The following is a 23,980-nucleotide window of genomic DNA, read 5'->3' on the forward strand; positions in this document are numbered from 1 at the left end:
GATTTTGCATCTCTTTGATTGCTCTTGTTCCTCATATTTACACTTTTGATGCATCTCCTTTAAATTTCAAATCGATATAATATGATTAGTTCTTTCACTGTGCGTCCATTTTACATCGATTATAAACTGGGAAGTAAACCTGCATCAGACTGAAAAATTGAAACGGTAAATGAAAATCAAAGAGATGCATGAATATTAGCATGAAGAAACGTGATATATTAGGGACGCTTCACTTCTAATGACGTTCAGCCTAATGGCCGCCATTAACAACTATTAAATGTCAGTCCATTCAGTTGATCATTTTCTTTTCCAATGATTCAATTAACCACTTTAAATAAGAGCATTTTGATTCGGGCAATGTTTTAAGCAAGACTAGTTGACAACATGAACACTTCAGAGAATTCGAGGAGGTAAATTTTTAATAAAGTTAATTAAAAGAAGCCACTCTTTGAATATAGTTCACGAGCAATATTTACATTTTGAGGTAAGTGTGACGTCACAGGCGGAAGAATACACGACACCCGCAAGTCTGAGATGCGCATGGGTCAACCTTGTATTATTAGTTCAACCATGCTCTGCACCGGTCTATTTCCAACAATGTAACTATGATAATTTTGCTTCGTAGAAAATTGTTTGTTTGTTCGAAAATAACTTCATTCGAATAGTGAATCACGCTATCTAATTATAATTTCGAGCAATAAAATTAACCAATTATGTGCCGACATATTGTAAACCATGGTTGAACTTTACAAGGTTGACCCACGAGGACATCCGTCTTTCAGTTCAGCTTTCTTGTTACGTCACTGAGATCGAAAAACGTAAACAATCCGGCCATTCCCACGATGGATTGGTTGACTGGTTTGATCGCATTTCGATGATTAGCCAATGCCCGTGACTTCACTGAAATCAGTGACCTTACAGACGAACAAGTCTCCTGCGAAGAAAACAACACATCGTTGTCCCTCTCGCCCGCGTTTCGGGCACATGCCACTGAAGCGGCTGAGGGCCACTGAGCGGCCCTATACACGAGGCCAGTAGCGTGAAACATGGGATGAACTGTCGGCCTGTACTGTCCCCGTGTACAGGCACCTAGAGCTGGAGACAAAAAATTATTACGGGAACTACTGTTTTTTTTTTGGCAATTTTGCTATTGAAGAACGTAAAAGAAGATATATTTATCACTGTATATAGTTTTGAATAATCAAATAAATTAATAAAGACGAATCTTGCTTGACATAAAGCATTCATAGATCTTTCTTGATATATGATTCAATCATTTATATAAAGGATTATTATTCATAGTGCAGACTTCCGGTAAAGATATTTTCGCGGATGATGGTTACACCGATTGTAATCTGATGTTTACGGAAAACGGATATCAATTTTGGTGGAGATTCCGGTTGCTGCTGTGGGCCTGTCTCTGGGAGCGCAGCCGTGCAGCACCAATTTTGTGCATCAATAAGCCCTGACTCGAACGCCTTGGATATCTCCGGACACCCACCAATCAGCCGTGAACCACTCGGCTTTGTCTTCTTCCGGCCTCGCATAGAACCTGCCGTGCACCACCTGGCCACCAGGCCGCGGATTGAATCTGACTTCCGGGCATCGTTAAATTACGTAATTTTACGTTCACCGCATCTGAGGTTAGGTTTCAGATAGCATGGTTCTGTTCCAAAATTTATCGTCCTTCGACAAGTGGCCGTTCGACCGAGGGATGGTTCGACCCACGGCCTAGATACGGATGGCATCATGGCTTGAACTTTGAAGTGTTGAAGCCTGAATCCCTGAAAGCTACGTTCGTTATCGTAACGTTCCAAAGGCAGGAAATTAAGGAATCATGATGGCCCATTGCATCCATGGCAGTGGTGGTCTTCGGCAGGCTACCTTGTGGCCAATGAAACATGAAAGGCGGGCCGGGATTCCGGTTACAGCCACCGTGCCACGGTTGAAGACGGATGTAAGTGACTGTGCTCTGTGCTCGGCCGTGCAAATCACAAATAAATATAGTTAATATTTTAATTATAGAAAGGTGTGTGGAGCAAAAGCTTGAGGCTAGAAGCTCCATATCTAAAGAGTAAAGGGTGCCGGTGCATCAGCGTAAGGTAAGGGGGGCAGTTGGTCTATGTCTTATTCAGACGGGGATGCCAGCTCTTCTGCGACTGCTTCAGAAAACCTCTCGGAAACAACCAAACTCCAAAGCATTCACAGGCCAACCCACATTATGGCCACATAGCCAATGCCAATCATTGCCAATTGTTGATAGTCCACTGTGCAGAGAGTGAACGAAGATTTAAAGACCTACGGCGACGCATTATCGGCAAAATTTTCGCCTTCACAAGATCTTGCCGACACATTTAGATTAAAATTCTTGCATTTAATATATTTCTCAGTCTTCAGCCAACTATTTAGAAAAAAAATGCCTAATAGCTCTTAATTAAAAGCCTAATTAAGTAGTGTTCAATATTCAATAGTGTTCTAATTCCAAGCTGTGTCGTATTCCAATTATAGCTCACGCAGCGATTAGAATTTGAACACAAGAGTGTCGGTATTACAAATTAGTAGAGTTAGAAGCGCGGCCAGAATTAGTCTCACAAAATGCCAAATTTAGTCACACACAGTGTCGAAATATATGGATTTGGTGGGTTTGCATTCTAAAGGCTTTTAAATAAATATGGCAACATTTTGTGATATTTCATTGTTGCTGGCGCGTAGTGCGGTGTTTTGAGAGTGACGTAAAGCAAACAACTCGAGTTGAGCGTACTGTGTATTTTTTATAGCCATTCATTTTTTGCTATGACCTTAAAGTGTTGGAATATACCGCGTTTTCCCTAGGCAGTTTTTCTCATTTTTCACTGAAGAAATTAGGAAAAGGTCATAGTGAAAATTGGCCAGATTCACAGACATTTTTGTAAACTCACAGGTAGCTTCTGCCCAATTTTCTACTTGGGGTCTTGAGGTTGAAAATGTTGTCAGGAGATGTCAAAATGAGTTAGATCAACCACTCAGAGAGGCATTTTTGCCTTTTTACTTCCATTTGAACTTTGCATGCTCACAGTATCTTGTAAAGTTGTAAATGTTCACCAGCCCCTTCATCCTTTGTTGTATCTGCTCCACCTTTCAATATTCTTGGAGGCTACCATCCTGTCATTGTCAAAATTTCTCCACATCACAGCTCTCTGCCAAGTTGATAAGATTTTATATGTGGGCTGTCATTTCTGAGGGGAGGCAAAAGGGACCTTATGCAGGGAAATTTCCTCTTGCATTTCTGAGACCCCAAAATTAACAGGTTCCTGTCAAAGTACATATGTTAATATACAAGTTATCACAGTAATCACACCCAATTTCCCCATAATGCTGGCTTGATCCCTACATTTTTAATAACATAAGTTTCTGTCTGGCATTTATGAATGAAGCAGTTTTTTTTATATTTTATGATGACCTTTGATGGCTGCCAGGTATCCCATATCAGCAGCTGGACTGTTCTGTGATAATTTTCTTATAAAAATTTTCAGGTTGATTCTAAAGTAACTACTATAACATCTCATCAATAGACTATCATGATTATATACAGATTTTTTTAACATAGTTTTGTTTTGAGCCAGCCTTAACAAGCTGATTTTACCATCTACCCAAAACTATTGATATGCATTAAGAAGCATTTCTGCCAGAACAGAAAATGGATCCTGGAGAGAACCCAGTAATTTCTAAAATGGGAAATGATTACATTGAAGTTTTTATGCAGGTAAGATTACCTCATCAACTTAAACTTATTGATGTATTTTGTGGCAAGCTTCATGAATTGGCAAAATGTATTCCTTTAACTACCCAAGTTGCCTACCAGTTTGCTGGAAAAATAAATACATTTTTCAGTGTATAGGATTAAATTGCTTGACCTTAGAAATGTTAGTTATTCATTATTACAATGAGTTATTGTCATACCATATGCCAGAGACTGGTCTACAGGGCTGGAAAAAAAATTACATCAGCAATTAGGTGAGCTTTGAAGTTTTTCTTGAACAATTGAAATAATTTCAGATTATAAAATATTATTTTATAGTTAACTTTTTTCATTTCAACTTTAACTCATGAAATGACCAGTCCCTGCAATGCCCAATGGTTTTGACAGAATCTCCAACTTTTTTCTTAATTATAGTTGAATGTGCCTGCCCAATGTTAACATATATAGGGAAAAAATTATTTCCCAGTAAGAATGAGTGATAAATTTTGTCTTACACCAGCAAAAGATCAAACATCTGTCTAAATTGATCTGTTTTAAAAAATCAAAGGTTTTTCCTTGAGCAAAATAAATTGTACTCAAATTCTCCTTATTTTCAAGTGATGTACAATTTTTGTGCAAGTGCATAATCAGTCTCCATCTATTCACATTTTTCTTCCATTTATCTGATGTTTTTCATATTTTTAAACAATAACTTCTATAATTGATGTAATGCCTTTATATATAGTGCTTTAAATTGTTAATAATTAGGTTTGTCAGCTCAAATTTATTTGGCTTTAATTGTTCTCTGATTTGTCAAATTTGGTTTGATATCTACTCTCTAAATTTATTTGTGCTAATTGATTTAACTTGTTTTCTTATACTACTTCAATCCAGAATTTTTATTAAAAATTTGATAAATTTCTTAAATTTGAAATTCTCAGTACATTTGCAATTTAGGCATTCTGATGGACCTGATGCTTTCCCCCAATAATATTAGCTTATAATGTCACAATCTGAAGTTGATAGATATTTGAATCCTTTGCGATTTAATTTTACAGGACCATCAAATGGGTTAATAAGGGACGGGCTTGTTAAATCAGGACAGTCCTCCGACATTTTGTAGAAATGTAGCAGCTAAACTCAATGAAATATTGCAAAACTAAAAATAGTGGTGTAAAGTTCAACATTTTTCCTATCTATATAGCATAAAGCAAGTTATGAAATCAAACAATTACTACCTCAAAAAAATCCCTAAAAAAGTGTGAAAAGTTAGATTTTGGAAAAGTACCTCTGCTAAGGTCTGTAACCATAAAAATATTTGCTGTTTGAAAATTTTTTACTAAAATAAAAGTTGCATTCTGGTGTTGGCTATCGTGAATGACGGAATTTGCACAGCTCATTCCAAAAAATGGCGGCCATTTCTGCACGGTGCGACAGTAAAGGACACCCTGCAGGGTAATATGGGACACCCCATAAAACTCATTTACAGTAGAACCTTGGTTAGCAAAGGCTCTTAGCAAAAAATCGATTAATAAAAAAAAATTGGTTACATTTACCTTGCTCAGCAAAAAAATTTCACTTAATGGAAAATTAATGCATCATTGGTAATCTCAAAATTGTGCAAAGAATGCCCTAGATAGAATTGTGCACCAGGCAACACAGAATAAAAAGTAATTAACCGAAACTATGATTCATTTCTCCAAAAAATATGATGGCTGTCACTAAAATATTCCTTTCTGTTTTAGGTACGTGTTTTACAATCATTTTTTGTTGTAGTGAATTCACTTGAACCCATTAAAATAGTGCAAAATAACAAGCCCAGTCCTGTAAGCTTACAGATACAGAAGAATGGCTACACAGCTGCTGATATGAAGCTTGCAGTGGACAAGGTCATTGTCAATGCTCAATGGCATGTCCATGGATATGGTAATATCACATCAATAATTCAGTAATGTATGGATGAGGTAATATATCAATAAAGGAAACGCAAGACAAAAATCACAGAAAATATCATTTATTCTACATCTACATCATCCACAAAAGGAAGAGGAGGACTTCAGAGTACTGTTAGCAATAGAGAAGTACACTCTGAATGCTTCAAACATTTTAAAATTAAGTTTTATTTCAAGTGTCCCTTATTGCCCCATTCCCAGGGGTAATTTGGGAGGCTTTTAGTTTGCATCTGATCTGGCACCGTACAAATAGAATTTTTTTTGGAGATGTCATACAATAGCCCTCACAAAGACCTTTAAAATGAGCCCAAACTCGTTTATGAAATGTTTCATGGTAAGAAGTTATTAACAAGAATGCTCAAAACTGTCCCTTATAACCCTGTTAGATGGTACCTTTAGAAACGTCAAGCATTGGGAAGTTTCTGTCACATTAGCACTTGCCATACAGACACCAACAATTTGGCCTCTTTGATTGAAAGTCAGAGAGGTTTGCCATAGGACACAAAAATTTACTAAAAATATCTGTGCAAAGATGAAATGTCAATTAGCAGCAACACTAAACATTAAAACATAAAACTGTCATGTTTTTATTGTTTATAACATTTTCAAAAATGACAATATCAAAATGTCAAACATTTCCCTGATTTGCCCAACCCCTGTATATCAAATTTCTATGGTCACCACATTTGCTGGTTCAAAAGAAAACTGTCTCAAATTTATTTACTAATCAGTTAACAATTGATTTAAATTGACATGGTCATAATACAATAAAAGAAGATGCCATCTAAAATTATCCTGAGAGGCTGGCAGTCTAGCATCAAAAATGTTGAGAGCTTAAATCATTGTTACCATTAAATGATGAAGGACCAACCACTGTCTGCTATGGTCCTTAGTTGGCTTTCACTAAGTCAGAATAAAGAATTTAAGAATTCTCACAGAGGGGTTAAGAACTAAGACCTCAGTTAGGATGATATGTATCAATTCATAGGAAAATCATACTTGACTAAACTATTCACATTTCACAGCATTCATAATTCGTAGTCACCACCTGGATTCAGTGTCAAGATAGCATAAAACAGGCACAGTTTAAATGATTTGATGTAAGCCTGAATGCCAGGAACTTTGTGGAGAAATATATACCTAACTTGTCAGCAATATTGTTGAATAAGTGAACAATTTGTATGTAAGTTGTATAATTTATATATATTAATAAGTAAACTAGTCAGCAATGTTGTTAAATAGGTGATTACGTTATCCTTGCCTTGCTATATCCCACTTACCTACCGCAACTTCAATTCATCGCAAGTTTTAAAAAATATTAATGAGATGAATCAGCAGCGGATCTTCAATGCCTTGCGGGTTTCGGAGGAAGTCAATTGCCAGGCTTTGGAAGGAAATATGTCTGAAATTGTATGAAAAAATTCTTGCACTTTTTTAAGTTGATTAATTTAATAATAATTGGAAAATTAAAATTTACCAAACAATTTTGCTATAAATAATTAATATAAATCAACAAATTCCTGATCGCAAATTTCACCCATCATGCCCTGATATGGATACCATAGGTGAGGTAAGAAATTGCTGTATTGCTGACATGAAGCTATGAGCCTAGCAGGTACAAAATGACAGTGTCTGAATGATACTGGAAGTGAAAGTTTAAAATTTTTTTTGGGCTTAGCAAAAAAGATCAGAAACCCTCACCTTGGCTAAAAATTTACCTCATAGCTTGTCAGTAAATTCTATTAAATCAGAGTTTGTTGATTTATGTTGCAGTTTGGCAAAGCTTCCTCTTGTGTATATATATGACTTTTAGGTGTGTTTTTAACAATTCTACTGAGAGAATGTGAGAAAAAAAAATTGGTGACATATTCTGTTAACTAGTCAACTTTTTTAACACGTTGACTCCAAAGTTGTGTGCTCCATATGTTATGGGGAAAAATTCAATTTTTTGCAGTTTTTTAATTATATTTAGGAAATTTATATTTAATAATTATTTATATAGTCTGAAAAAAAGACAGTCTGGCAACCCTGGACTTGTACAATTCCCATCTCAATTATTTAGACACTTTTTTTTCAAAATAGATTTTACCATACTAATTGGGATTTATTAACACATTATACATATTATTCTGGTAGTAGAATGCTTAGGACCAATGAAGAATCAATATAAGTGCAATTTGTGTATTTCATAGCAGTACAAAAAATGAAATTCTGATACATGATAAAGCAATACGTGTTAAGATTTAAAATAATGTATGTGATCAGGCATACAGGCAAAATATTGTATAATAGATTATGTTCACATCTTGGTACATATAGAACTGTCTTATTTGAGTACTACCAAANGAGATTTAAAATAATGTATGTGATCAGGCATACAGGCAAAATATTGTATAATAGATTATGTTCACATCTTGGTACATATAGAACTGTCTAGTTTGAGTACCAAATTTACCTATAAATTCTTAAAACTTTTGCTAAACTTTAATTTTTACAATGCACAGAATAGACAATTTTAAAGAGTACGCAAAAACTATCAATAACTGAAACTTGTATGATAATAAATTTCAGATGAACTCAAATGTGTCATGTTTCTCTGTGTAAGGTTGGTCGCCATGTAATGGCACTTGTAATGGTGTTCGGTGGAGTGGTTCCCTTCATCCCTCAGTACATGCAAATCAAGAGAACTGAATGCCAGGAGGGGTTCTCTCTCTATGTCTGCTTAGTCCTCATCATTGCTAATACTTTAAGAATAATATTTTGGTGAGTATTTTTATATTTATGAAGGTTTTTTGATGGATATTATAGATATATTGGATCTGCTTACATGAAGTAATCAGGTTTATATACTACTGACCATCTAATGTATGTAGAAGTATTATCAGTCTGCATCTTAAGTTTATCATCAAACTATGTTTTTCCTAGTGACTGTGTACAAATACGTATTCCTTTCATTTCTCTCCTGACAGGTTTGGACATTGGTTTGAAATTCCACTGCTGTTGCAGAGCATTTTTATGAATGTGGCAATGCTGTTCATGATTCACTGCTGTGTAACATGCAGAAATAAATCACAAGTTTTACCAAAGAAAGAGAGAATTTTTACAGGTAAGGAAATGGCTCTCAACTACTACACTTGAATCTTACTTTTATTTGATCACTGAAAAAGATTTTTTTCATACCTACTGATTACAAATGAATTTGTAAATGAATATTGTGGCATATCATTGTATTGCCTTCTTTTAACATAAGATACTTCTTTATTTTTTTCAGATTTTGACTTCAAATACTTCTGGGAGTGGAGTGATGTCCAATCTTATGTTGAATTTGTGTTGACATTTTCAACTTTAGGCTGCCTGAGCATGTACATGTTCTTGGACTCATCACTCTTTGTGGAAACCATAGGATTTTTAGCGCTCATGACAGAAGCGATGTTGGCTCTACCTCAGTTTTATAAGAATATAAAGAATAGAAGCACCAGTGGAATGAGGTAATTGAAATTAATACAATCCATACATACAAATCTCAATTTTTATGAGCGGAAAAGATTAAACTATCATCACCCATTATTATTTATACTTCCAGAAAGCCCCTGACAGTTACATATTTTTGTTGACTTGATAATGAGAAAATGCACATATTGCTGTGAAATTTTATTTGAAGCATAAAAATTAGATATGCATCTTTATTTCATGGAGTTTTTTAGTTTTTTTTTATGAAAAATTAAATGTATTTTAATGAGCAAGAACCTTGAATATTTTTCTATCCCTTCTGCAGCCGCAAGATGGTGCTAATGTGGCTATCAGGAGACCTGTTCAAGACCTGCTACTTCTACATCCGTGCAGCTCCTCTGCAATTTTTCATTTGTGGTGCCCTACAAGTGGTCATAGACTTGGCCGTCATTGCACAATGCTTTATATACACAAACAAGAGCAAGGTCATGAGCAAGTGACAACCAGCCCCTCAGGCTGTTCTATAGAATCAGCTCTTATTGTTGCTTTAATTTAGATACTAAAATATTTTTTTAATTTTACCCTAACTATAGACTAATTTATTATATAATGATTCTCCAAAACAGCGTGTTTGACTTTTATATGTTAACATTTAAAATTGTTTGGATAAATTTCTTGGCATCAACTGTCTGATGTAAAAAATGATTCTGCTATTTTGTATAGCTTCTTTGTTACAATTTTATACAAGCTGCATAGTTTTTTATAACTCGACTTCCATTCTGATTGTAATGTATTTATTTATTAACTATTAATATAATTAAGTAATTTTTGAACAAGGCATTGTACATAAGATGAGATGCTCATCTCAAAGTTCTGTCTCATTGCTGCCAGAAATGATGTGTGTGTGTGGTCATTGTTGGCAGCATTCTAGAATGTGAAAAATCCAAGAATGGTCTCGATATTGTCTAATTTATTGTATATCTATATATTATTTATCTACATATGGTATCTATACTTTGAATTGCCTGGCTTAGCTTCAATGATGTCATACAAACCAGAGAATTTGTACATATTCACTTAAATTTTGGGACATTATCTTTCTATGTAGATGGTTGAGGTTTTAATTTCATGAGGCGCTAGAGAACTCGCTGTGCTGCTAATTGCTGTGGTTAACAATTGATTCACTCTGAGAAAGATTTATTAGCAGAAGTATTGTGATCATTGTGCCACCAATGGACATTTTAATTTTGGGAGCAGCGAAACTCGAATGCAGAGAAAGAACTACTAGTCAGATTTAGAGGATAAGATATTATGCGACATCAGATTTGAATCTTTACTGCAGTACAAAGATTAAAAACCTAATTCAACAGAAGTTCTAACTAGCAAAAACGTGTCAGCAAGCAGACGACGTTGCACTCGTATAAAACATTGTGCCTTATAACACCGTAGTCGATAAGTAGAAGCACAATGGCTCGCACAATTGCATCTCTAGATTACATAGATAACAACTGTTGAATAGTTTTCCCACGTGCAATATGCAGACAAAGTCCATAATTTGCTATAATTGTACTTGTTTATAACAAAATTTTCACGTTTTGCATACTCATATGTACAAGTATTCTTTACTCACTTATTGCCGACTCCTCTAACAACAACAGATATATTCGAGATAGATGCCACAGATGTGCATATAATGGTTGTGCTTATATATATAATATAATATAAAATCATTTGAGCTAATAATTATTCAACCTTCACCCGCAGTTAGAAAAGTACAGGCAATTGTACATCAAAGAACATGTATCATATTCTTGCGCGTGAGACGTCATCACTGAAGCCTGAAAAACTTGAAATAAATATTTAATTATTAGCAATGTAAACATAATATTCTTTGTAGCAAATAAGTGTTAACGGTATACTATGTGATGTTAATCAAGTAATCAAGAAAATTATGAAAAATTGCCCAATTAAATACCTTTATTGCTGATAGAACGAAATTGACAAGGCCATAAACTGATCTAAAATCCTTCACTTCTTAGTTTTCTTTGAGCTAATTTGATAGCTGCAACCAAACTATCCCTAAGCGCTGGAGACACGCACAGACTTCTACCGAGCTCCCCAGGAGACGTAATGCTCTCACCGTCAACTCCAACCATGTAGCAGCCCTCTGCCTCCGTCTGCGGTTCATCGCCATCACCGGGAATGATTCTAGGTTCATTATCACAGTCAACTTTGGCTTTGGTTACAGGGTCGCACTTGCTTAAAGCTTCATCACTAGTTGCTTGGACGGCAGGGTCAGTGCTGGTTGATGCGTCGCCGTGGCAGGACGCGACAGCTGCACCGCCACGGTCCGACATGCAAGCGGCCGCGGGGAGAGTAAGAAATTGCAGTGAGCTTTCCGGCAGCCCGTCGTGCTGAGCCGCCGACTCGTGCGTGGCGTTGCCTTCCACGTACTCTTGCACGCGCTTCATACATTGCTGTAGCTGAGAACGTAGGCAACACTATCATTAACACTTCGCTACTATCACTTTTTCTCTATACGAATTCGATAACTTTAAAGCCATACTCATATTCCCTTTAGTCATTGTGTAAGTGAATGATAGCCTTGGAATATGAACAAAAAGTACCTATACTATGGAAAGAATAAAGTTTGATTATGACAAAAAAGTAAAGCTTAAGTCCTACTGACATTTAGTAGATGTGTGCCCTACTCACATCGACAATTTGTTGAGGCAGTCCCGAGGGCAGCTTGCGCAGCGTGATGAGCATGGGGTCGGCCGGAGTGTAGACACGCGTCTCTAACAAGGGGAACGTGAGGAGCTGGGAGTCTCCGCCAGCACACAAGATGAACAAAATCTGAACAAAAGATGAGACGTGTAACAAGCGGTATATGCATATGATGTGATGCAACGGCGGCATATGATGTGATGAACAGGAAAAGCTTTATTAACAAAAAGATGCACTATCACTAACGATAAATTTGGCTCTTAACCGTTAGTGTGAGCACAACAGACTTAGGCGTGATCACAAATGTAGTCCTTAACGTAGGCGTGAACCGGAACGGCCCTTACCTTAGGCGTGAGCCTGAACGGCCCTTACCTTAGACGTGAGCCTGAACGGCCCTTACCTTAGGCGTTAGCCATAACGTGGCCCTTACCTTAGGCGTGAACCCGAACGGCCCTTACCTTAGGCGTTAGCTCTAATGTGCCCCTTACCTTAGGCGTTAACCATAACGTGGTTTTTACCTTAGGCGTGAGAACAACGGTGACTGCCACTTGGTTGGCAAGGCTGGCCCCGCAGATGGTGGCATCAACCAAGGCGAGCACGAGACGCGACTGCTGCGGGTGGGAGGGCACGAGTTTGCAGAAGAACTTGACGCGTGAATTGCAGGCGTCGCTGCGCAGGCAAGGCCTGGGCGCACTGCGCGGCTGATGCTCCAACTGCCAGCCCGCGCCCTGAGTGAACAGCATGGTAGGTATTGACATCTATATTACGAATAATTTTGTAGGGGTAAATATGAAGGGTATATGGTGACACGTGCAACGTGCAGGAGAAAGCTTGTTTATAATTTTAGGTAGGAATATTATCATGAAAACCAGAATAGGAAGTTTTTTTACAATGGGTATTAAATGCCCGGATTTAAAATACAACGCAACTGTAAATAAGTTCACGAATTTATCCACAAATAGGAAGAAATTAGTAATAGATGCCAGAATTTTGTGGTTTATATGCGTATAATTAATGACCAGAGAATACATTAGAATTTGCAAGGAGTCGAACAATTTTGCAGTTGACGTTGGTAGATCAAAAGGCAGCTTTAGCACGTAATAATAATATATTAACGACGTTTCGAATGTAACAACATTCATTTTCAAGTTAAGAGAAGCATTCAATAATTAAATTATGTTGGACATAAGTGCATAATACACGTAAATAGGATACAACACAAAAATTACGAGCCAGAAAGTCTCTCCGCAAACAATCTCAAAGTTTAGACAAGTCCGGTAGTTTGGAAATAGATGGCCAGGGTCCAATCCAAAATGAAGAGGGTTCCAGCAATCATTGGTTGGTTAATGTTGGACACCTCTGCATGATGATGAATTGATGATCCTGGTGGGTCTCTCCAGCACGGTGCGAGCAATGGTCTTGTGAGTTTGTCTCAGGGGGTTCCACTGTCCTCCAGAATCAGATGGCAAGTGAGATGTTATGGTTGTTAGTATAATTACTCCAATGTAGCACAAATGAAGAAGTCTACAACCTTCGTCGAAGCAAAATTTATACCTAATTTATCTCATCGGCCACTTGGAGGACTTCTTTTCTGCAGTGGTCATTGCTACATGTATCAATGACCACAGTCCGGAGTTTGACGTTATCATGGGTTTCACCGAGCCCAGGATAGATAAATTAAACAGGTTCCGGGAATTTCTAAACCTGCCTTTTGATCTACCAACGTCATCTGGAGAATTGTTCGACTCCTTGAAAATTGTAATGCATTCTCTGTTCAGTAATTGTATGCATATAAAATAGGAAGAAGGATACTAACGAATGAAGATGCATTTAGCTTTTTGATGGAAATGACTGTTTGAGTAGCAGGTATTGCCTTCTTCTCTTAATTGTGATGAAGAGAATTTATCCACAATCAGAAAGATAATACCGTAACATCTTTAGATGTTTTGTGTAATGATCTGGTGCAGACAATGGCACTTAGACTGAAGTACACTAGGCAGATGATATCGTTGTACGGCAATCTTGATTCGTTCTATTCATCTTACTTTGAGGAGCCCTTGCCCAGTGTGCAGGAATAGGTCGGCCGCCCCACCGATGGGCTTCGTGACGGCGCCCAGCACGCCCCTGCCCACGCCCCCCACGAGTCCTGAGGCTGTGAACTGCTCCTGCATCACAGCTTCGAGCGGCTGCTGCGCCAGCCCTCCTATACCACCTGTAATGAATAAAACAATTAGTGATGTCAGGATCTAGTTTGCAAGCAAACCAGTAGAAACTTTCGCTTTATTGAAAGTAATTGTTTCTTAAATGGACACGTAAAATTATCAATTTTAATATTCGTTATCAGTGATTTTCTTAAAAATGGGAGAATTCGGTTATCAGGAATGATATAGGCAAGCGAAGTTGGAGATATAACAACTCTAATAACATATACGAGCGGTAACTAACCAAGAAGTGATATTCCGAAAGTGGTGAGTCCAAACGCAAGTCCGTTCAGGAGGCCCTGAGGGCGAGGTGCTCGTCTGTCGTGTTCGGTGCGGGACTGATGGTCTTTGTCCAGACTCAGCCTGTCCATATTTCGGGCCACGCTCCCTGCCAGGTTTGTCAAGGACACAACCGTTCCTGCGAAAAAAATTGCAGCATAACAACTGCGCGTCTTGGGCCTCGACGGCCGTTAACACCATGAAAACAGAACTTTTAAGATATTAATATGAGGGCTAGCAAAAAATAGCATTTATCAATATGAATTCATTCCCATACAAAACGATTCTATTATCTTGAACTCACCAGCCGTGAAATGCTTGACCAAAGATAGTGAGCCATGCGTGACGCCAGTGATGAAGGCCCAGGGGCCGTGCATGATCCCTTCATACGGCAGCTGCACGAAATCCTTAACGCCAGAGCCCACTGTCCTTGCAAATCCTCCAGGATTACCGAGGATCTCAAGAGAACCAACAACCCAACCGGCTCTGACGAGCGCTCCTGACAAGTAGTGTTTAGCCATATTGTGTCCGAGGATGTAGCTCGTCGTGACAACCCCTGAGCGTTGGTATGGGCTGAATTCTAGAGGCGTTTGGTCCAGAGCGATGTACAACTTTACCGAAGCATGCACGCTCAGTTGAACTTGAATGCTTTGTATTTCCAGGTTCAAAATATTGAGAGGAGTGGAGAGTGAAAGCGAGCGAGACATTATCTCGTCTGTAACGGGCTCTGCAAAAGGATCATCAGCACGAATCGAAACTCTAGGGGAATCACGAGCGACATTGCAAGAATTCGAAAATGACTGCAAGATTTCGAGTAGCGAATAAAAATAAACATCCTCGGCGTAAAGTTTGACAGGTTTTATGTTCATTACAACAGAATTGAAAGATAGCCCATGGCAGGAAGATTTTTCCACGAAAACCATGAGCATGAATCTTGCTTCGTTGTGAGCTATCTGAGCTATTCTTTCGATTGGGGTCAATGGAGAGAAATTTGTTAGCGGCGATCGATCCTGAAACAACATCACGACAGGGAAGTCGTAATCCCCTTGTGAATGAAGTTGATTATCGATCTGCAAGTTGCCAACGAAGAAGCGAAGTTCTAGCTGCTCTCGCACTCGGTAATAAAGAGCTCGAAGTCTTTCGGACATGTCGAGTTTTGGTCTGACGCTCAGAACGACGTTATCGGCTGTCACTCGAACCACTTCTCGAGATTCTTGGCTCAGTTTGAAGTCATCTTGCAACACGAAAGAAACTTCAGAACAAAAAAATGTGCAATAAAATACGGTGGTTCTCTCCGCCATGCTGGCATGTTTTTGAGTACTGAAAATTTCTGTTCGTGGAGTTTCGCCTGCGTTTGGTATCACAGCTGCGATTTTGGAAGCTACAGCAGTTTCGTCAATGAAGGAAGGGAAGTTACTGCTAGCTTCATTTTGAGCGTCATCAACACTTGGTTTTGCGTTAGCAGAAGTTTGGGTTGCAATCCTGCTTCTGATGTCCCGTGCGGAAACTTCGACTCTGCTGGCGGTGTCCACGAACATGTGTATGACGGGGCCCAGGCGCTCAGTGTGAACCTTCACGTCCCCAATGCTGGGAATGTTCTCGAACTGGTCATACTTTTGGTACGTGTCCACACCGTGACTCCACACGAAGGCACCAGCCATACCTGTAAAAAACCGAACTTAAATGCTGCACACTAATTCTTGAAAATTCTATTACCTCGTAAAAGCCTTTAACTATTATATCTATCTAAAATTTCTCAATTAACGGCACAGTTTAAAGCCAATAGTTTGAAGTACGAATGGCTTACTCAGCGAGCAAGCAATAGATGATATGATTCTGCAATGTTGTTTGCCAAATTGGAGAGATGCAATTTTGCAGCATTTTTCTATTGATGAAGTAAAATTTCAGCATAATGCCTATAATCAATCATCAAACAGAAACGGTTATTTAAAAAATAGAAAAGTATCTCACAGGTGTCCGTGTGAGCGAAATGCAGTCGTGGCTGCACCGAGCTCTGATCCATCGTAGAGAAAGTTTTGTTTCGATTACGGAAGGTGAAGGCGAGGCATTCGCCACTGCCAACGTTTCGTCCAAACGATTCAGGGAAACCAAGAGACGGAGGATGCGGGGCTTCAACTACGCCAGGGCTGGTAATCGAACCTTCACCTTTGAAACACGAGACACCAAGCTAGTTATAGGGCAAGATAATAAAATCAACTACGTTAAAAATGACTAAGAAGTATCGAACATTTAAAGTGTAACTAGTTACCCAAGCCGACTAGGCGAGCATAGATGTATTTGCAATATAAATATGAATTTTTTGACGTTTGATGGCTCACCAATTATGAGTGGCGTCATGGTGTTATTGTAGACGAGGAGCTGCGGCTTGAAGTCTTCCTGCACGACAAGCTTCACTCGCCCATCTTGCTGATGCACGGTAAGCAGATATGGAATATTGCACGTATTGAGACGACTAGCAACAGACAAGTTATTTGTCAAGCTAGTTTTTTCGTTGTCTTTCAATCTAAGCGAAGCTGGTAGAGAGAAACTTAATCTTTGATCTCTCACGTCATTCGATGAAGGTTCTGCTATACAAAGAGGTTCACAAGAACCCATGGGACTGCATATTTGTAAGTAAGGTACGATCTCGGCCTCGACAACTCCGCCTGCAATGGCTTTACTGAAGATCGACCTTTTTTTAGGAGGGTCAGGATCATGCAAAGACCATGACAAGAGAGGTACTTCGGTAACACAAAAGCCAGACTTGTATTTCCCGAGATCATGCGACTTCCCAGCCTCGACGTTGACTTGGGACCGTATTTTTGAGCTCGGCATAACGATGCTCATGGGACGCAGCGTCATTACGTCACAAGTGTTGTTTGCAATTGTATACGTGGGCAAGAGGCGTATAATCTGAATATTTTCCTCAAAAAAGGTTTGGAGTGTAATGAAGAAACTGCTGCGAGACGTATGGATTGTGATGCACGACGACCCACTACGCGGCAAACATCCTTCGAATTTCAGGCTGTACCATCGGTCCTCTTTAGCAATTTGCAGCAAATTTGATGTGAATGGCGAGCCATCCTCCATCACGCCAAATCTGAAAGTCCCTTCCAACTTCGGCGGTGCAAAAACGCTATTGTTGGGAATTGTCCATGAATTTACAGGTGTAGAATTTTCAGGCAATGCATCCTCGACGGCAGCAGCTGGAGTCTCTTTGGATACACTGACAGGAGGACTCGGTGCGTCTCCGTCCTGCAGGAACACGTCCGACGATGTTTGGTTCACTACGAGAGCCCATGGACGGACGTCTACAACGATGGTGCCAAGCTGAGGGTGGAGGCTCGTGAAACCGATCTGTTGGACACGTGGACGAGTTATTGTAACGGAGAAAATTTAATCACCATATAATTTAGAATTGGAAACTGATAGGAATTCAAAAATAAAAGTTTAGAAACCCTTTTCACAAGCGCTTCAGATTCAAGTACATCACGACTGCTGTCGAGTTTTGATTCTTATCAAGCAATCTTCAAATTGGTACTTGGATCTCAAAAATTTGTTTTTCATACACACTGACAAACTTTCAGATATTCCAAAAAAGGGTGAGTAGAAGCTGACTAAAACGAGGTGGTGAGCGAATTGTTGAAAATCATTCAAAGGACATTCGCAAGAAAGATCTATGAATCCAGACATCCTTCACAGGAAGGGATAGGCTCTTCTTTCACGAGATGATAGTGAGTAATTTTTTCACTACTGAAGGCAGGAAGACATGAAATATTTGAACCCAATTAACTCAGGTGGAAAAATATGGTCACAGTTTTATACGCTCTAAAACTACGCGAAATCATACGCTCTCGTACATTTAACAAATTTAGAGTTTTTACTAATGTATGCATACTTTTTGAAGCATTCATAAAAAAAGCTTTTTGAGAGTGGTTTGAGAGAACATTTTAGCACCGATACGAGGAGTCCACAGCAGCAATCTTGAAATAAAATTCATCGTCAGTTTTGATAGCGGTTATCAGCACATGGCCAGCAAGCTATCGACAAGCAATATTTTCTTACGCGGTCTGCGTAAAATTAACCACTTGTGTGTTTAAATAGGAGATCCGACGAGTTGAATTTCACATCATTCAATCATCAGTTGTTTGTGCAAACTTGCGTGTTTATGTTTTCTCCAGAACCATGAACGTATCTCTGTATAACTCTGCAGCATTAATGTATCTATAGTCTTGTACTTTGTACGTGAACTATACAAATTTGTACCAAGTAGCGGCTGTAGCGCTAACGGATTTAATCTTCTTTACAATTAATAAGACTCATGTGTACCTTATTGATGTAATTCTAGCGTGCTTTTAAGCATTACGTGAACCCAAGGAACTCCAGAAAAGGATAAATAGGAATGTTTGAACAACCTGGCACCATGCGATCCAGGAGGAGTGCACACGTCACATTCATCAAATTTCATGTATAATTACGAAAATTTTTATTTCCTTTTAACCACCCTAGCAACCAACGGCGATTTCAATAAACATAAGATTGAATTGAAACATAAGATTCAATACAGTGATAACTCATAGATCAAACTTGATCTATGAACTCAGCACACAAACCTGCAAGTCAATCTTAGGCTGGTAAGTACAGTGCAGAGCTCCGCGCTGCCCCACAGACTCCCCAATGTAGGGCCAGCGTCGGGCGGGGCTGTCGTGAAGCTCTTCAATTATTTCAGTCAAGTCCACCGCGTCGCCGGCCACCTGCAAGCGCATCTGCACAGGAATTGAAGTAAGCCAAGCGAATATCATGATAGCCTTCTTGTGCTTCAGCTACTGGACTCAAAATAACTCAGATACTTAATTAATTGATGAGATCCCAAACTGAAATCTCAAATGTAAGCAAAAAGAATTAATAGTAATTCAAGGTGTCAACGTAAAACATGACAGCCGCGTGAATCAATAACTACAGCCAATGGAAATTCAAAACATGTATATGTATATATCCTATTTGAACGATTGAATTTTTATATGCCTCATCAGTTTACATCCGTTATAATTTTTACTAATGGTTCTCCATTTACCAGGCCTTCTTACATCAGTTTCATCAGTTGAGTCATTCTAATTCGTTACCCTTCAACCCTCTGATTACTGACGATAATCCCAGTCACTACATCTTAGTACTAAAAAAGGGTAATTTATCTTTAGACCAGTTTAACTTTAACCACAATCCAAACACCAGTAACATTTTTTAAAGATATATAAAACAATTGAAGCCACGTGTCTAGTGATCACGTAATTCAATTACAAGCCCGTAATCAATGCTGCCTCATAATAATTATATCGTGCCTTGTTTCGAATAAAAAAGAGAGTTTAATAATTTAAAATCAATTATGGCTTTTAGTCCCAAATTTATTGAGAGGAATGGGAGGGCTGATGACCAACTGACCTGTTCAGTCATGGTCTTATGGAGCGGAATTGGAGGGCTGGATAGAGGCAGTTCAGGCCTGAGCTGAAATGTGAGATGATGAGAGACGGAAGCCTCGCAGCCTCTGAGGCACTGCCACTCTCCACAGCCAGGCACGGTCAGCTGAATTGAGATAAAAATTACAGTTGGATCCAGTCTCGTTAGTGAAGCATACGTTGAACACGTTAATAATCAACACACCAAACCAAATGTTTTGAATTACAACAAAACTCAGACCGGAAAAATGAAACTCCAGACTGACAGTGGAGCTCATTAACACATTTATTGGCCTTTCGAGAAATAATATACCACCTCATGAAAGTTTAAAGTAATTTTTATTTTAAAATTTATTACTGGCTATAAAATGATGACAATGAGAATAATTTCGAAATTTTCAACGAGCTTCAAAAAGTGATATTAGGTGGGAACATGGAATGGTTGAAATATTTAACGATTTTTAATTCACTTGCTTTCTTGCCCGCGCTACTCTTGATAAAGTTCAGTACCCCTGAAAGACGCAAATGAAGTTTAGACATTTTGATGACGGTAATTTATTCATATAGCAAACACTGCATTGCGATAGGATGAAAGATCATTCATTACCTGTTGGGACTGGCGGGTGGCGGGAGTAGCGACGTGCAGTATGAGGGAGCGTGGCAAGTGGGAGCGCACCACAAACTGGGGACTCACCACCAGCAGGGACCGCCATACGCTCCCTACGCGCTGGCGCAGCACGCGGCAGAATACCAGTGAACTTTCGCCCTAAAAAACCAAAGGCTCATCAATTCAATATAAAGTTATGGAGGACATTGATAGGCGAAAGTTTATTACAAGTCTCAGGTGTAATGAACTTTTTAATAAACGTCTCAGGTGTAATAAAGATAGAAAAGCCTACGAATTAAATCGATAACAATATCCCGTAGTGTCTTTTTTCAAGTACGGCGTAGCAAATTTCAATGACAAGTATTAAGAACTCAGCTATTGTCCTATGGGTCCTGTAAGAATCTTGGTTAAAAAGTGCTGCAAAATCTGGTAAGTTCAACAATACCAGGAGTAGGGATTTGCTTCAATACGACGAGAGGGAGGCGTAAGTAATACGGTGTGATACTCGCCTTTATCCTGGAGGGCAGCTTGATCAAGACGTTGTCTCTGAAGGCGACGACGCCTTCAGACCGCACGGGCACGGCGTCAGACCATGACGGGGAGCCTGGTGATGGCAGTGACACGGACTGGCCGCCGCCCACACGGAAACGCACGCTCTGCACTTCTGTGGCCGCCGACTCCATGTTTGAGTGCGGCCTGTCCAACAAAATCTCATGAGTTTGATGGCCATTATAGTCATTAATTAATGATATATTCGCGATTTTTCTCACGAACTCCTGGTGTCGATTGTTCTTGGTAGGAGATATTGTCTTTTGGAGACCATTTGAATGATTACTGGATGAACTCACAACTAATCGATATTTGGAAGTAAAAAATTTATATAAATCGTTCATCAATAAATGTTTAATCTACGTAGCTTAGGACACTCTAGGATTATTATGACCTCATTCAACGTCACATAGATGACAGAAGGACTCACTTGACAGTGTAGCAGTTTTCTTGTGATCTGTTGAAGGTTGGCTCGGCGGTGACGAACTTCACGTCAAGCGGATCACGAGTGCAGTTGGCAATGGTGAGGAGACTGGAGAACGTCACGAGGAGGTAATGTTCATCCCTCGGCTTACTGACGGTCACCACGACCTGCACGTTCTGTGCGCTGCTCGAAGAGGCAGCCGACGACAAGGCGCTGTTGTTGCAAGTCACCTGTACACCGAACAAATTTGAGAGACATTACAGATAGTTTTGTGCCAACATTAAGTATTTCGTCATTCAGCTGACTGAGTAAAGTAATTCGACTGAGTTTTTTTGTGAAAAAAATCTTTTAAACAAACCAGAGAAAAAATATGCAAGGAATGAAAATGCACGGTTATTTGGCTAGCATTAATCTAAGACGACACAACACTCACGAACGATCCTTCTTTATCGATAGAGAAAGGCTTGGACCACTTGTACCGGCCACCGTCCCGACACACCCTCAAGAGGAGGGGCTTGAGGTGACTCCTCCAGCTGTAGGTGAGGGCTTTGCCAGCCTGCAGCGCGAGGCCTTCCTGAGTGTCTGCCTGTCGCAGGACGAGGCCCTGATGGGTGGCGTTACGCAGAATGTAGCGGCAGAACAAAGGGCGGCGAGAGAGGCGGTGCTGCTCGGTCACAGGACCTAAAATACAAACAGTATTTGGAATAGAAAGATAAAAAAGCTCAGTTATTCAAAGCTTAGTTAGAAAAATGGTTCGCTCAGCATAATAACGGAATTGGTGATAACGTCACAAATTAGATTTTTATTGGGTAGATAGGAGTACTAAGTTATTTTTGAAAGAACAAAACTACCTTTCTGGACATCTTGGGTGGCTGTAAAATTCCTGGTCCAAAGCTGTTGCGCGAGCGAGAGCGTGAGGAGCATGGACTGACTGAGGCGCAGCAGCAGCGGTTTACAGAAGACCTGCACGTCGACGCAGTTCGGCTTGTCGTCACTCAAACTCTCATGAGTGATGGCCTTGACGTGCACGTTCGTGGCATCCATGAGGGAGCAGCTCGTCAGGAAACCATAGTCTAGCACAGACATTCTGATGCACGAGCGCGCGTTGCAACACATGCTCGAGCTCCAGGCTTGCCCATGAATTTTTGTCGCTTCAAAATAGATTGTTAGAAACTCGTGCTCGTCGGGGAGTTCTTCTACGAGGTCAAAGTTCTGAAGCTCAGGCGGAAGCTTCATGCCGGCCAAGCAACGTTGGTTTTGCAGTCCAATTTCCAACGTATGCAAACTGAAATAAAATTGTTTCTGAGGACACAACGGGATAGAAAACACAGAATCCACTCGAATACACGCAGCGAGGGCCGTGGCTGGCACTAAAACTCGGCCGACGGGACCCTGTCGATCATCCTCCCAATAGTCCAGGTAAATTCTCCATGTCGCAGCAACCGCCACACGATGTTTCTCATAGAGGCTCGGAAGTTCTAGATGGCAGGGCTCGCACTCCGAGAGTTCAAATTCTCGGTACGTGAGGAACTCGGCTCGCAACGAGTCGTAGTACTGCAGAGCGCAGGAAACCTTGTCGTTGGAACTGCTGTCGGTGGTGGCTGTGGTCACGTCTGATGCCGCCACGAAGGGAACGGGGTAGATGTCCACGCGAGTGAGAGCCCGCGGTTCCGGGTAGCACCAGGTCATCGTGCCGGAGCCGTTGTCGAAGAGGATCTGGTACGGCTTCGGCTCTTTATTGGACGAGTTCTTGAAGTACTGGAAGACGCCAGCGCGCAGGTCATCTTGGTAGATGACATCCATTGATCCGTCACCACAGGGCACAGCCCGAGTGTTTTTAGGCAAAGGCATGTTTTCAGCTTTCTCAGATGTCGAAAACTTGGATGAAATGTACTGGGACGCATCAGAGAGACAAAACAAATGCTCGGGACCGATGTCGATCAAGAGTGGAGTTTCTGAATTAAGAGTAGCTTCAATATAAGGACTAGAAGACCATGGCATCCACGAGTACTTTAATGACGTTCCAAAGCTCCATGGCTTAATCAAGGGAATGCAGTTCAGGCCGTGGTGTCGCGTTTGCATTTCGAAATCCTGTATGCTAGCCAAAAAATTTATTTCCGATATCTGTTCAACTTTGTTAAGGGCTTTATTTGTAGAAGTGTGGGAGTCCAAAACATTGTATGAAGTCCTTTTTCTAACGGCAGACACAGAGGCATGAAGTCTCTGAAAGCTCTGTTCAACTTTGCTCCAAGGCGCGTCTGAATTCTCGACATCCTTGAAGCTCAGCTCCAAAACCACTTCGCTGGAGCTAAACGCGATTGAATCGACGAGTGTCAAGGACGCTCTCAATATTCCAAAAGCTGATGGATCCTCTGTATTTATTGTCGATGTCTCAACTGCACAAGGAACTTCTTCTGGAGTTGCAGGGAACAAACTCGAAAATTTGTTCCCAAGAATCGCAATCACTCGAGACATCTCATGGAATTTGTCGTCACTGAGGGTCACGCGTACTGGCTTCCCAACGTCAACCTTAATTTTTGCTGCAAACCGAAGGAAATAATTAGCAATCAAGTCTGCAATGCAATGGTTCAAGAAAAAATTGACGATATCAAATATGGAA

At 39.9% G+C, this 23,980-nt stretch overlaps 2 protein-coding genes across 2 annotated transcripts in view; one reads left to right on the forward strand and one right to left on the reverse strand.

Moving 5' to 3' along the window:
* The first annotated feature begins 3,485 nt into the window (after nucleotides 1-3,485).
* On the forward strand, nucleotides 3,486-10,852 carry LOC108679084 (solute carrier family 66 member 2). The gene is made up of 5 exons (XM_018167607.2): nucleotides 3,486-3,742; nucleotides 8,276-8,433; nucleotides 8,640-8,776; nucleotides 8,942-9,158; nucleotides 9,446-10,852. The coding sequence occupies exons 1-5, from the start codon at nucleotides 3,677-3,679 to the stop codon at nucleotides 9,618-9,620; spliced, it is 753 nt and encodes a 250-aa protein (XP_018023096.1). The 5' UTR covers nucleotides 3,486-3,676; the 3' UTR covers nucleotides 9,621-10,852.
* LOC108679080 (vacuolar protein sorting-associated protein 13B) overlaps nucleotides 10,442-23,980 on the reverse strand; it is a gene marked incomplete in the record, with an annotated part of 32,879 nt that continues 19,340 nt past the window's right edge. Inside the window, 15 exon segments of the mRNA XM_047884675.1 lie at nucleotides 10,442-11,603; nucleotides 11,836-11,976; nucleotides 12,366-12,575; nucleotides 13,893-14,059; nucleotides 14,293-14,466; nucleotides 14,632-15,990; nucleotides 16,299-16,493; nucleotides 16,667-17,684; nucleotides 18,941-19,093; nucleotides 19,767-19,907; nucleotides 20,388-20,546; nucleotides 20,897-21,083; nucleotides 21,367-21,590; nucleotides 21,794-22,041; nucleotides 22,212-23,900. Of these exon segments, the coding sequence (XP_047740631.1) occupies nucleotides 11,139-11,603; nucleotides 11,836-11,976; nucleotides 12,366-12,575; nucleotides 13,893-14,059; nucleotides 14,293-14,466; nucleotides 14,632-15,990; nucleotides 16,299-16,493; nucleotides 16,667-17,684; nucleotides 18,941-19,093; nucleotides 19,767-19,907; nucleotides 20,388-20,546; nucleotides 20,897-21,083; nucleotides 21,367-21,590; nucleotides 21,794-22,041; nucleotides 22,212-23,900 (6,530 nt within the window).

This window comes from Hyalella azteca, unplaced genomic scaffold, assembly GCF_000764305.2.
Source record: "Hyalella azteca isolate HAZT.00-mixed unplaced genomic scaffold, Hazt_2.0.2 contig212, whole genome shotgun sequence".
Lineage (NCBI taxonomy): Eukaryota > Metazoa > Arthropoda > Malacostraca > Amphipoda > Hyalellidae > Hyalella > Hyalella azteca.

Coding starts and splice junctions, on each gene's coding strand:
- LOC108679084 (XM_018167607.2), top strand. CDS start 3,677: ATGGATCCTGGAGAGAACCCAGTAATTTCTAAAATGGGAAATGATTAC. Junction 8,434..8,639: donor ACTTTAAGAATAATATTTTG/GTGAGTATTTTT, acceptor CTCTCCTGACAG/GTTTGGACATTGGTTTGAAA. Junction 9,159..9,445: donor AGAAGCACCAGTGGAATGAG/GTAATTGAAATT, acceptor TCCCTTCTGCAG/CCGCAAGATGGTGCTAATGT.